Below are 15,092 nucleotides of genomic sequence, written 5' to 3' on the forward strand. Positions count from 1 at the left end.
AATAGAAATTATCATACCCAATCGCACCAATAGAAACTCTCACATCCAATCGCACCACTAGAATCTGTCACAACCAATCGCACTACTAGAAACTCTCACAACCACTCGCACCACTAGAAATTATCACAACCAATCGCACGACTAGAATCTCTTACAAACAATCGCACTACTAGAAATTATCATACCCAATCGCACCAATAGAAACCTCACACCCAATCATTCCACTAGCAATTCTCACAACCAATCGCACCACTAAAATCTCTCACAACCAATCGTACCAATAGAAGTTCCCACAATTAATCACACCACTAGAATCTCTCATAACTAATCGCACTACTAGAAACTCTCACAATCAATCACACCACTAGAAACTCGCACAACCAATCACACCAGTAGAAACTCTCACAACCAATCGCATCACTAGAAACTCTCACAACCAATCACACCACTAGAAACTCTCACAACCATTCACATCACTAGAAACCCTCACAACCAATCACACCACTAGAAACTGTCCCAACCAATCGCACTACCAGAAACTCTCACAACCATTCGCACCACTAGAAATTATCACAACCAATCGCACGACTAGAAATTATCACAACCAATCGCACGACTAGAATCTCTCACAAACAATCGCACTACTAGAAATTATCATGCCCAATCGCACCAGTAGAAACTTCACACTCAATCATGCCACTAGAAATTCTCACACCCATTCGCACCACTAAAATCTCCCACAACCAATCGCATCAATAGAATTTCCCACAATTAATCACACCACTAGAAACTCTCACAATCAATAGCATCACTAGAAATTCTCACAACCAATCGCACCACTAGAAATTCTCACACCCACTCCACTCTACGCCAATCAGCGTTCATCCCGATGAATATGAATTAGATGATAATGAGTGAGGCGTAGCTTCATAAAAATCACTATAAGCACGTGCTTACAAATTTTATTTTTTGTTGTTGCTTTTTTTAAATACAAAGTCATTTTTTCATGACATAGAAAATGAATCAGAGTCTGGTGTAGCTGAAGGTTTGTTGGATGACTTTAAAGGGCTGTGTACAGAGTAACAGTCTGTGGAAGGGATGAACATTGTTGAACTTGACATTTTGGCAGAAAAACTAGGTAAAGCGTCTGTTTACATCGAATTGAAATTTTGTTTATAGGATTTGCAAGAAATAAGTGTAACTGAAATGCACTTGTATGTATGTTATCAAATATTCAATAATGAATTTAAATTATGATTTTCTGTGGCATTGGAGAGAGTATACATTGTGAATAATATACTAGTTGCTTCAACCCTTCCCATCTTATCACATTCTCTTAAAGATTCTACCATAAAGAAAAGGGAAAGGGAAACATGAGCTGCACTTGGAGCAGTGGCTACTGAACCATACAGCAACTGAAACATACAGCAGTAATAGAGTCTGCAGCTGAAAGCAGTGGCTACTGAAACATACAGCAGTGATAGAGTCTGCAGCTGAAAGCAGTGGCTACTGAAACATACACCAGTGATAGAGTCTGCAGCTGAAAGCAGTGGCTACTGAAACATACAGCAGTGATAGAGTCTGCAGCTAAAAAAAAAAGCAGGTAAATGTATGTCAATACATTTACAACCATTTCATACAATTCAGAGAAAATGATTAACATGAAAATACCACTGACCAAAGAGAAATATAAATTGTTGCCAAAATCATCAGTCATTTCATAAGTAATACATTTTGCAAGTATAGATGTTTTCCTGCGTGAAATCTTACTTTGCATGTACATTGAAAATTGAATGTTATTTCTATTTTGATTTTCCCTTCCTTTTTAAGATAACAAATCAAAGTACACATGTAAGTATCTTTATCCTATTAATAACTTTAAAATGCTGTAATTAGATGTATGACAGTGATACCATTAATTAAAGTGTGTAAGTTGATTAAATCTCATTATCGGTGTGCATTGCTCTATGTGTAGTGTATATTTGTGTGTTTTGCTGTATATAGTATTTTGTGTCTGTGAGAATCGCTGTGTATAGTGTTTGTGTGTTTTAACACTCATCCATTTTAATTGAATATGTGGTCTTTGTTTTAGTTTGAAATTCACAGCTGTTGACAACATTATGCTCCTTAAAAGGGAGGGCAACCCAAAAACAAATTGCATGATAAATGATAGGATTAATCATATGATAAACATTTGTCATATTATTCTCTTGATATACGGCCTAGATAAGCTTCGGTACAAATTTGAAAACGTTAAAAATTGAAACTCCCGCCATCTATAGAGGCTGCCATGATGTGGAACTCTTTTGTATTCAAGACCACAAAAATCAATAACTTTGACGTCACACCGTCTGTTCCGGTTTTGATGAGATTCTAAGATGTGCATGTGATATAGTAGATTTTACGAATAAATAGGTTGATGCCTTCCTGTCGAGCTGTTAATTGCACTAATGCGAATAGGAGATGTGCATTTTTTCTCTCGAAATTCCTGATCCAACCAAGTCATCCGAAAGGGAAAGACTGTGTAAACTGTGGATCCATCATTTGCGTGATGACAAGTTGAGGTTCAGGAAATTTGTATGAAAAAACGTGTACCGTCTGCCTGGTCTGCGACTCGAATGACGTCTTCTTTTCTCAATTCCCTCATGCGAAAGGGGCTCTGCAAATCTATACAGCTCTAAACTTGACTGTTCATTATTTGTCTTATTTACAGTGCTGCTGATGAAATAAACCGGAACCGACGGTATGACGTCATAAATTAAATTTCAATGACCGCTCTCTTAGCGGCGGGTAATTTAAAACATATGATAGATTAATATTGATTTAATCGTTAAGCAAGGATTTTTGCTGTTAAAGATTGTCATTTACGATATCAGTAAGTACATGTAATACTTTATTCATGAAAGCAACAAGGTGGTTAGGGTTGCCTTTCCCTTTAACAGCACAAACATTGCATTTCATTTTATTTTACCCGGATAAAACCATTGCACTAATTATTTGGAGGAGAAATTGACTCAGTACTTGCAATTAGTTGCCGCAACTTGTAGTGCATCGTCGCAAGCCATATGGAACGCCAAATTAACATAAACTCAAATACATGTAATTGAAGATATCTTCAATTCATTTGATGCGCGCAACAATTTAATTAAAGATAACTTCAAATAATTAATGATATCTTCAATTCTGAATTATTGCGTACATTAATTGACTTGATGATAGCATTAATTCTTCAGTTGAATTGATGCGCGCATGAATTTATTATATCAACAATTGAATTGATGCGCGCTACAATTCAATTGAAGAGAGCAATAATTGATATAATGCGCGCATTAAATCAATTGATGAAAGCAATAATTGTATTGATGCGCGCATTAATTCATTTGATGAGAGCAATATTTCTTTTAGAGAGAGCAACTATATAATTAAAGATAGCTTCAATTCAACATATCCACAGGTAAATTTATGATATCTTTAATTGAATTGTTGCTCTCTTTAAAAGAATTGATGCGCGCATTAATTCAATTGATAAGAGCAATAATTGAATTGAAGCTCGCATTTATGCATTTGATGAGAGCAGTAAATGATATCTTCAAATAATTGATGATATCTTCAATTATTTGAGTTTAAGTTAATTTGGCGCTCCATAAAGCCACGGCTGAAATGTACGCTCCTCTCCCTTTTCAAAAGGAGAGGAGCGTACATTTCAGCCGTGGCTTGCGACGATGCTTGTAGTGTTATGACAATGAATATATAGATGAATTTCGTGATATGAAAACCATTTTCTTGTTTTAGATAGAAAATTTGAGGCTATGTTGAGCTTATGCATGATCATAATTATTTTCATTACTTTAAAATCATGAAAAACAATAATAAATGTAAACATGATATGTATAGATTGCATATGGTATTTTTAGGATCCCCTCTTGTGCATGTCTTTCATCTTGGCGCTTAGCAAAGTGCAAGAAAGGGTGAATGAATGATATCACATAAACTTCGAGGAAATGATTAATATTATAATTATTGACTGTTTTTGGACAACAATGTTTGACGCCACAACGCCTTACAGTGGATCTGTTGTCTGAAGTTGGCGACGTGTCTGACATTTTCTTTAAATAATTTTTTCATCTCCTCGATATGAAGAGTTCTTGTATGATTAAATTTTATGTTATCTTAATATTACCAAGTTTTGTTTATCGGACAGGGTAGCGAAGGTAGTTCACCAAACTAGTGATGGATGGGTTCAGCGTTCAATCCCCTACTTTTCCAAAGATTTTTTTTCTTTCTTTGCTACAGTAATGTTCATTTTTACAACTTAATACCGTAATGAAAAAGACCTGACTGTACTTTTTACTTGCAAACAACCAGGGACTATCAAAATATGCTAAATGGTACATAATGAAATTTTCCCAAATATGTTTTGTAAATACGAGATAGAATGCAAGTGAATTGTACATGAAATGTCACGGAAAATATACCATTGAGAAACGTTGCGCAAAAAGAAAATAACTCAGGGAAACAGGTTTTATTGATTGTGTCCCCTTTTCCGTTTATTGCCAAACCTTATCCTGTACTTATCTCTTTTTTACATCACCACTGCCTGAGAGGACTTAAATTTATTAACGCAGATTATAGATTGGACATCTTGATTTTCTGTATATAGTTAGACAGATGATAAATGTCTCTGACGGAGTGTTGGGTTTAATACCTGCTTAACGTAACAGTCTACACGCTGAATGCCTATCATGAACATGGGATCATGCGTTGCAAAGGTTAGATTTGCGTGCAGTTCCTACCATATTTTGTTTCTCTCACACCTGAGATAAGTTTTTGTGCTGATAACGGAATGTGAAAAATCCTTTGAATATATATCTTTGTCTTTATAAAACCAACATTTCCCTACCTTTAAAATTGAACAAACAACGCTCGGAAAAGGTGGCTTATAAATCGGATTAAGATGCTAGAAGGCCAGTCATTGTAGCATGCTGTCTCTCCACTATTGACCAGAGCTTGTATATTGTATATCTATACGGTAAAAATATGCATCATGATGGTAAGTCTTTTTTCATTGAAGCCAAAAGAAAAAAAATATTTTAAAAGTTTCCTAATTACATTGGTAGACGTAACAATTTTCAGGGTAGATAACTTGATTTTGTAAGGGGTACCACAATAGCACGATCTGTAATATCATTTTTAAAGTACATGTAGTATTGTGGTGACGCCCCATGTTAATCTTTAAAAACTGAATGGTTCAGACTCTTCTTTTTACTGAGAGACAAACCTACCTGCTTTAATGCCATTATTGGATTGTATGAAAATAATACTACACATTTTTCATAAATAAAATCCATAAAATTGAAGTGTTTAAAATTTCAGAGATTGGGTAGACAGCTACTTGCCTGGCTCTGTGCAGTGGTGATTGTCACCCTCATTGTCCTGGACATTCTACTACAGAAATCCTGTCCTCGTGAGTGTGCATTTATCACTTGGTTTTGTCAGATCTAGCTCTAGGTTAGCCCTTTCATCTGCGTCTGTCAGCGTTTTTGTACAGTATACGTAATAAGGACGATGGGGAAAAGAGGTTTTTAATTTTACTATATTTAATTCAAAACTAACGACCGATACTTGCAGTAAAATAGATAAGAAGCAAAATCTATTACTTGTACGTTGTGAATTGTGAAAGTTTTATTCTGCATTGAAACTAAGAAATATAACTGTTGAGACTATAGCGTCATTTCACAGGTGCAGTGTGCATGATTACAAGATAAACGAAATCTACACAGCCGTCGTGTATGTAACCGATAGTCACAATGATATTCCCTTATTACTAAATCTATACTATTCTCTTTAGAGAAGTCGAGAGGCATAGCCTTCATGAAGGCTATGCCTCTCGACTTCTCTAAAGAGAATAAATCTATACCTTTACAAATTATTGTGAAAATTCCCACTTCTTGTGATACTTATGTGAGCTTTATCGGATCACGTGAGTTAACATATTTATACATGTAACTTTTCAAAATTTCTTTTTGTGGAGCCATCTGTATATTCCTCTGATTAAATTGTGATTCAGTTATATCAGTTTATGATTTAGTTATATTAATTATGATTTAGTAATGTTAATTATGATTTAGTTATATTAATTATGATTTAGTCATGTTAATTATGATTTAGGAATATTAATAGTGATTTTGTTATATCAATTATGATTTAGTTATGTTAACTGTGATTTAGATTTATTAATGCTAATTGTGATTTTATGATAATGAGTACGATTTAAATATGAACTTTGATTTGATTCTGACTGTCCTATAGTGATATCAATTTTGATTAAGCAAAAATGATTGTGATTTAGCAATAATAATTATGATTAAGAAATATCAACCGTGGTTTGATCGTGATTTAAGAAATATCAACCGTGGTTTGATCGTGATTTAAGCGATAAAACTTGTCATTTAGTAATATCAATTGTGATGTAATAATACACTAATTATGGTTCATTAATAAAGTTTTGAAATTAGAGGAAAATTTATCTCATGCACGCTGTTTATCGTGTACTTACTGTTTCCGTTGTATCCTCAATGAGCTCAAACATGCAAAACTGTCATACGTAAACATTGATCTCGGTGAAATTCGGCTAGGCTGAAAATTTGGACTGACGCCTTGACCGAATCTCAGAGCAATACTTCATAATTCATGTCTTGAAATTTACTTTCAACTTCGGTCGGTTCTAACAATTTTAAAATGTGCACTTAGGTGACACTGCTGTTCGTTTCAAATAAGTTAGTTGACGAGTAAATCAACTCTGTATCACTAATATTGGACTGAGTTTTACGAAGAGGCTTACTTATACAATCGACGACTGACTTATACAATTTAAAGGGACTGGTTCACGTTTTTTGAAAGAAATGTTTATCATTTTTGATGTTAAAAATTAAAAATATAACTCATTTATTGTTGACAACCAAAATTTGGACCGTCTGAATGTAAGGATAAGAGCAGTATCTTAGCTTTGATTCTGTGTTGTTAACAAAGACTCGAGTCTTTTTATGTAAACAAACAAACCAGTGAAACATTAATTTTTGTAATTTAAACCATCTTCATTTTGTACAATCACAAATTTTAACTTTTAAATGATACGTTTTACTTAAAGTATACTTGAAATGTGATATATCTAATAAACTTGGATCAATATCCCTTTATTTTGAAAACTTCGTAAACAATAACACACCTCAATCTTTGTTTTCAAAACAAATAATAAACTCTCTATAATGAGCTTCTGTCTTGATGAATAACCTTAATTTTTTTGTGAAACCTTCTAAACATATTAGACTATAGATTTTGATCATTTAAAGTGAAAAACAAAATTTGAGGGGAAATCGTGAATCAGTCCCTTTAAAGGGGCTAACTCTAAATATGAAAAATTTGGGAGTGGTATTTGCAAAATTCAAAACTTTTACGGCATTCAGTTGTTGTATATTATTTAACGTCTCACTCGAGAATTTCTCCCTCGTATGGAGACATCACCATTGCCGGTGAAGGGCTGCAGAAGTTAGGCCTATGCTCGGCGCTTATGGCCTTTTTGCAGAGAGGGATCTTTATCATGCCACACCTGTTGTATCATCACATTCCAAACGGGGAGAGGGTATCGGTCCCTATGAACTTTAACAAAAATCTTCACTACCGAAAAACTATATATATTTTTTTATATGAAAAGATCATTCGCAGAAAAGAAATGTGGGGACGGGGAACACAGACAATAAAACCATACCCCCCCCCCCCCCCCTCATCCTCTGTACGTTCGGAAATAGCATATACCTGTCATTGTCAATTGCTTATGTTTAAAATCAAAACTAATTAAAAACACGATTACTTTTCATTGTGTTGCATGTTGTGGACCGCAAACCATTTTACATTCATGCTTAACACAATGGCAACCTTTATCTAACATTTGTTCTAATCACTAAGCACGTCTACATCAGTAAACAATTCTCAAAGCAACGTTAACTAATGAAATCCTTTGTAACAAATCAAAATAAACAATCCCTGGGACACAATACAAATAAAAAATTATACAATACAAATGGAAAATATAGAATACAAATGAAAAATTATACAATACAAATGAAAATTTATGTAATACAAATGAAAAATATAGAATGCAAAATTATACAATCCAAATGGAAAATATAGAATACAAATGGAAAATTATACAATACAAATGAAAAACATCAAATATTGCAACGTTTGACATGCCATAGTATGTATCTAATGTAATCTTTCTGTTGAAATCTGGGTTTTTGATTTTTCACGTGCAATTCAATATTTCAAAGATAGATATCAAAGTCCAAGCAAGTGTGGTAAACGGTATAAATTCAATTTCATTAAAACAATCCATGCCTACTAATAATTTACAATTAGGGCTTTTCTCTTTGAGTTTTCCCTACATGTGATGAATAGAAAGACAAAATCAATCGTGAGTATCTGATAAAGAATAGAATAGAATATGATTTATTTCCAAATTAGGGCCCTCTCGGGCATACAGCATACATGATTGTTAACATTTCAATGTGCAATGACGATAAAAAGAAAAACAAAACAAAACAAGAGTAGAATATGCACTATTAGTATGAGCAATGTTCATACATGAGACATTTGAACATGATAATACTTGTTTGCATTATATGTATATGTAAGTACCACCGTGTATCCTAATGTAAAACAGTCAGAAATACACATAGGAATATATATATATATATATATATATATATATATATATAGATGTCTATATATATACATGTACATAACAACTCTACATGTAATAATAGTAAAGGTAGTAAAGTACATATGATTAACTCCACTGTAATGCAAAAGATACCACGGGACGGTGCATTGGTACTAGATCAACATGTATATATAACGAGATTACGTGAGCACGAACTGGTTCACGTGATCATCCTCGAACAGATGTTAAAGAAAACAACAAAAAATATTTGAATAACGGAGACTTCATAGTTTTTGACGCCTATAACAAAATAATTATTATAGATAGACACGTACCCGGTAAGCTTATGTATCACATAGCAGGGCCGTAAATTACATGGAGGCGGAGGAGGCAGCTGCCTCCTCCAACTTTTGAGCCAAAAAAATTAAAATTTAAAGTTCATTAGAATTTATGTTGTTTCCAATAACCAAGAACATGATACCTCCCTTAAAAAGCATTCCAAATCTTTCTTTTAGAATGAGTTAGTCAAGTAACATCTTAGAAGGCCCTAGAATCAAGGATTTTGCACGAAACGTGTTCAGTGTGCACAAAATGTGCTCAGCGTCTGGGGGCCTGGGCGGCCCCCAGACCCCCGCCTAATTTCCCGCCTCCTCCAAATTGAAGGTTAATTTACGGCCCTGCATAGAATACGTATTAATCGGTCTACTCTTGTTTCACACTGCCTATATCCACAGGCACCTGAAGTATGGATATTACTACCCCCCCCCTTTTTTCATAATTTTTTTTTTTGGTGGCAATAATTTCTCTGAAATGTATGAATTCCCAGTCTATCTCATCCCTCTTTCGATTCATGTAATCGTTTCACGCTTTTTGTAAGCTTTAAAGATTGGCCTTCTACCGGTATAATAAAATACACAAGGTAAGAAACAAAAATTTGTAAACAAACAGGGGGTCCCCGTTTCCGGGCACATTTTCCAAGTAATTACAGCGTCACCTAAGGAATTTTGACGAGCGGCAGGTCGGGGAGATGTCATACTACAAGTCTCTTCAACTCAAAACCCATCTCATCTCTTTTATTTGACACAATCTTGCGTGCATTGATCGGACAGGGCTTCATCTCTTCCACTGGTAGCCAAAAAGGAGGTCACAGAGTACGAATTTATAACGTGTCGTGTGATTGGTCCGCGAATAATCCCGAGACCCTTCGGATGATCCCGAGACATATAGAATATCACACTCTAATGTTGATCTCGGACCTGGGATTGGCCCCGAGAGTTGATCTCGGCCCGAGCCCGTAGGGCGAGGGCTGAGATCACTCGAGGGGCAATCCCAGGTCCGAGATCAACATTAGAGTGTGATATTGTTTATATCATATACCTAAAACACAACAAGTTGATAAACTTTTTTTTTTAAGTTGGGTGGGGGTGGGGGGGGGGGGGGGTCATTGACCCAAACATAAATACATGGTATACTGTACAACGAAATTTGACTATTTCATTCCTTCAGAGAGTTTACTTTAATGGTTACGTTTCCAGTACTATTGACATTGTGAAACATGCTAAAGTCTGGGTTTTGTAGCTTTATTCCATTGCTGATTTTTATTTATTTTTTCGGATTTACCAAACTCGCCCGTTTTCAATATTTCATATAATTTGTAAGAGTTGTAGAACTTTGTTTACGAGGCGTCATCGTATGAACGGGAATGTTTACAGATCTGATGCTGCTATTTCTTTGCTTAAGAAATGTTACCTTATACTGAAGTAAGTTTTTTTTACCGTTTCCCATCTGTTTAGCATCTATAAGTCGTTGAAATACGTCGGAAGATAATGGTTCTACTTTTCTCGTTTTATTGCCAAGTCCTCGGGATTTTAGATTTCAGAAATCGTTTTAAAACAGTTTTCTACATCAAAATTGCTGTAAATTAACATTTTATCTCCATTAGGACCGGGGATTTCTGAAAATGCTTCAGTATCACCCTCCATAATCCTCCTACTGTTTTCTGTCACCTAGAACGTTGATTGTTTTGAAATGAAGTTAAACGTGTTATTGTTCTAAATAAACAATTGTTACTTGGGTTACCCCCCTTTGCTTAGATACTCGCTACAATTTAGCGCTGTTTTCAAAAACGTTTTTATTTAATTTTTCTGCTTAAATTAAATTTTGTCGTGGAAGAAAGTATTATATATGAAAAAATTGTGTCTAACATCATTTTTTCATGTAGTTATGTTAGATTTCAAAAGATTAAAGAAGAAATAGCCATTTGAAATTTGAGGGCGAGACAGCCCCTTGACAACGGGCCGAGACAGAGATATCTCGGCCCTTAGGGCGAGACAGCCCTACTTACTTGCAGCTGTCTCACCCTAGCCAAGATAGGTGTATCAGGGCTGATACACTACTAGGTATATGATATTAAGCAATGTCTTTGCGAACCAATCACACGGCGCGTACAACAAATTCGTACTCTGTGACCTCCTTTTTGGCTGCTAGTGGAAGAGATGAAGCCCTGTCCGATCAATGCACGCAAGATTGTGTCAAATAAAAGAGATGAGATGGGTTTTAAGTTGAAGAGACTTGTAGTATGACATCTCCCCGACCTGCCGCTCGTCAAAATTCCTTAGGTAACGCTGTAATTACTTGGAAAATGTGCCCGGAAACGGGGACCCCCTGTTTGTTTACAAATTTTTGTTTCTTTACCTTGTGTATTTTATTATACCGGTAGAAGGTCAATCTTTAAAGCTTACAAAAAGCGTGAAACGATTACATGAATCGAAAGAGGGATGAGATAGACTGGGAATTCATACATTTCAGAGAAATTATTGCCACCAAAAAAAAATTATGAAAAAGGGGGGGGGGGTGGTAGTAATATCCATACTTCAGGTGCCTGTGCCTATATCGAGGTAGAGCGTGCTCCTGTGGTTTTTCGTTCTCATCCTTCTTGACCAACACATTCGTGATCAGCATTTCGAGAACGAGGGTTCCATGTACGTGCTTAATGCATATACATGTATGTCATGTAGGCCTATACCTTCACGAACGAAATGTGATGCGAAACAAATATTGTGTCGCACTAAAGATTGTTAATCTAAGAATTTAAAGTAGTATTTAAGCACAATATGTGTAAAAAAGAGCCTAAATTGTAATTTTGCTTTTTATTTACATGTTTTCTTTCTGTGTGTTGGACAGAACTCCCTACTTCTGTCCGTGATCCAGTGACGTCACGTGTACTAGTTCTGACCTATCTCCGAAGTGGCTCGACCTTGACCGGGGATATTCTACAACAATCGCCTAAATCCTTTTACCTGTACGAACCCCTCAAGAAGGATAAATCCCAGATCTTCTTCAACGATTATGCTTGCTTAACATCCACTAAGAACTGTTCGTATGTATTATACCTCTATCTCTCTGAAATTACATCAGCTAGATACTAATTAACGAGACTTGCTAGAAGCAAACTTTTTTTTTTCAAAAATGGTGGAAATGAAAACTAGAACAGCTTGACGTCAATGCTGTTATGACATTCGATATCCCCCCTATATAAATCTATGTAAATTTTCCTCATTGTTTTAGTCTTCATTGAGAAATCGATCATGGGAATAAATTACATTCCATACATTAATTGTATTCATATAGTACATAAACACATAGAATTTAGTTTTCATTTCCACCATTTTTGGAGAGAAAAAACCCATATCATATATATATTACAAATGTGGATTCTAAAAAATTCTAATCAACTTAAAGTAAAACTTTTATCAAATCAATAACATCAAAACCTATGACTTTTCAACATTTTACACGACCATTCCTCACGATGAATTAAAGACTAGACTTTTTTACTTCATAGACAGTTGCTTCTTCAACAAGAATGGAAAACAGAAATATTCATATCTAGTTATCAGTCATCTAAAAAATTACTTTGTTAAACACCACTCTGATTCCACGCACAAGTATACTCTGGTTGAAATAAAAAATATGCTAGAGTTGGAGTTCCTCATTGACAATATCTTCGTGGTCTTTGGTGATCAGGTCTTCCAACAGTCTGTTGGAATTCCCATGGACACGAATTGTGCTCCTTTGTTAGCTGACCTCTTTCTATATTCATATGAAGCAGAATTTATTCAAAAACTTCTACGTGAGAAGAAAAAATCTCTTGCTGTGGCCTTCAATTCGACGTTTAGATATATCGACGACATTTGGTCTATTATTAATGATAACTTTCATTCATATGTCGATTCGATATATCCCTGTGAGCTCGAAATAAAAGACATCACATAGTCGTCCATTTTTGCTTCATGTTTAGATATTTATTGAAAGTAGACATTAATGGCAACTGACAACTCAACTGTATGACAAATGGGATGATTTCAGCTTCCCCGTCGTCAACTTCCCATATTTATGTAGCAATATTTCATTATCACCTGCATATCTCAACTGATTCAATACGCAAGAGCTTGTTCTGCGTATGGTCAGTTTTTAAATCGAGGCAAGCTACTGACGAACAAGTTGATGGTACAGGGGTTTCAACAGTCTCGACTGAAGTCAGCATTTCGCAAATTCTATGGTCGTTATAACGATCTAGTTTGCCAATACAACCCATCATTGGGTCAAATGCTGTCTGACGTGTTTCATGCCGATTGTTAGGCCGTTCTTGGCACACTGATTTTGACTACGGATAACTCCGTTTACCTGATCAGGATATAGGGCTCACGGAGGGTGTGACCGGTCGACAGGGGATGCTTACTCCTCCTAGGCACCTGATCCCACCTCTGGTGTGTCAAGGGGTCCTTGTTTGCCCAACTATCTACTTTGTATTGCATATAGGAGTTATGAGATTGATCACTGTTCGTTATCTTCACCTTTCATGGTTCCCGTGGGGATTCGGGTTAGAATAGGTCCATAGTACCCTTGCTTGTCGTAAGAGGCGACTAAATGGGGCGTTCCTTCGGATGAGATCGCAAATAACTGAGGTGTGGCACGATAAAGATCCCTCCCAACTCAAAGGCCGTAAGCACCGAGCATAGGCCTAAATTTTGCAGTCCTTCATCGGCAGAGGTGACGTCTCCATATGAGTGAAAAATTCTCGAGCGGAACGTTAAACAATATTCAATCAATATATAATCAATATGTAATCAATATGTGGTAATATCAGAATACGATGTGGTACTATCATCTATTTCAACTTTGTAGGAAATTTACAATTCCCTATTTTCCAGGATTTTCATATTTGGGCATATTACAACCGATTTAAGCACACACACACACACACACACACACACACACATTCGGTCCACTTCAATTAAATGTCGTCATTACGTAGAGTTAAAAATTACGATGACAAAAAATGAATTCTGTATGATTAAATTTCTTTATCAATTTCAGACAATATAATACTAGTAAAATTTTAGAGATTTTTAGCGATCTCTTCAACTGTCATCTCAAGGGACACGAACAGCGAGTGTTAGGAAAGAGCACGGGAAAGCAAAGCTTGGCTGTAACTCGAGCAATACCTGACTGTAAGGCCAGCCGGAGTTACGACATCTGCATCAAGAAAATACAGAAAATATGCCACGAGTCCAATTCAATCATCCTGAAAACAATACGAGTATCTATGGATCTTGTTCGTAGTCTTCTGATCAAATTCAAGGATATCCATATCGTCCATCTGCTGAGAGACCCCCGAGGAATCATGTCCTCCCGAAGACGTGGTGGATTTTTACGGAAAACCGACATCGGAGTGAGCGCTAAGTGGCTGTGTGAAGTGTTTCGGAGTAACATTTATCATTCCAAAGCTCTACAGAGTCAGTTTCCGAACCGCATCACCACGGTGCTATATGAAGATATAGCGGAGAATCCATTCACTGTATCAAATGAATTGTATAGAAATTTGAATTTAGAGTACAGTGAAACTTTTGACGAATGGCTTTTTAATCACACTTCTGCTGGAAACACCAGTTACTCCTATTACGGAACAGTCCGATCAAACTCTAAAGAAACCTCCCAATCGTGGAGGACGAAACTGAAATTTCACGATGTTAAAGTGATTGAAAATGTGTGTAAAGATGTGATAGAACGACTCGGTTTCAGGAATGTTGTTGACGAGAATGATCTTAGAAATATTGATAATAGCTTAAGAATTCGTAGTTTTAACTTATAGGAAGTAAATACAAATGTATGAAGTTGCTAGATATACCATATTCCATCTCCAGAGAAAATCTAATAAACACCAAGTCATGATACCAGTATCTAATCATTTCCAATCATTTATGCATAGTGTCATTTTGTATATAGCAGTGTCGTCTCCTCCAGCCAATATCTACTGTGGAGTTCGGATCGAAAACCAACATGAATAGTTGGAGATAAGATTGATGAAATC

The 15,092-nt window shown here is 35.7% G+C and overlaps 1 protein-coding gene across 5 annotated transcripts; it reads left to right on the top strand.

The window, feature by feature from the left end:
• Positions 1 to 4,809: 4,809 nt before the first annotated feature.
• On the top strand, positions 4,810 to 14,955 carry LOC125647983 (carbohydrate sulfotransferase 1-like). Of its 5 annotated transcripts, none has more exons than XM_056142712.1 (4): positions 4,810 to 5,050; positions 5,374 to 5,464; positions 11,903 to 12,098; positions 14,135 to 14,955. In XM_056142712.1, the coding sequence occupies exons 1-4, from the start codon at positions 5,045 to 5,047 to the stop codon at positions 14,871 to 14,873; spliced, it is 1,032 nt and encodes a 343-aa protein (XP_055998687.1). In that variant the 5' UTR covers positions 4,810 to 5,044; the 3' UTR covers positions 14,874 to 14,955. The 5 variants fall into 5 exon arrangements, with proteins under 5 accessions (XP_055998687.1, XP_048730821.1, XP_048730822.1 ...); XM_048874864.2 differs by having other exon boundaries at positions 4,815 to 5,050; positions 14,099 to 14,955; XM_048874865.2 differs by lacking the exons at positions 4,810 to 5,050; positions 5,374 to 5,464 and adding an exon at positions 5,775 to 5,980.
• Positions 14,956 to 15,092: the final 137 nt, after the last annotated feature.

Source organism: Ostrea edulis, chromosome 6 (genome assembly GCF_947568905.1).
Source record: "Ostrea edulis chromosome 6, xbOstEdul1.1, whole genome shotgun sequence".
Classification (NCBI taxonomy): Eukaryota; Metazoa; Mollusca; class Bivalvia; order Ostreida; family Ostreidae; genus Ostrea; species Ostrea edulis.

What these genes read in the sequence shown, in the direction of transcription:
- LOC125647983 (XM_048874863.2), top strand. Translation starts at nt 5,872, where the DNA reads ATGAAGGCTATGCCTCTCGACTTCTCTAAAGAGAATAAATCTATACCT. An exon ending in TGTGAGCTTTATCGGATCAC is followed by an intron (nt 5,981 to 11,902) that starts GTGAGTTAACAT and finishes TGTGTTGGACAG; the next exon opens with AACTCCCTACTTCTGTCCGT. An exon ending in ACATCCACTAAGAACTGTTC is followed by an intron (nt 12,099 to 14,098) that starts GTATGTATTATA and finishes TATCAATTTCAG; the next exon opens with ACAATATAATACTAGTAAAA.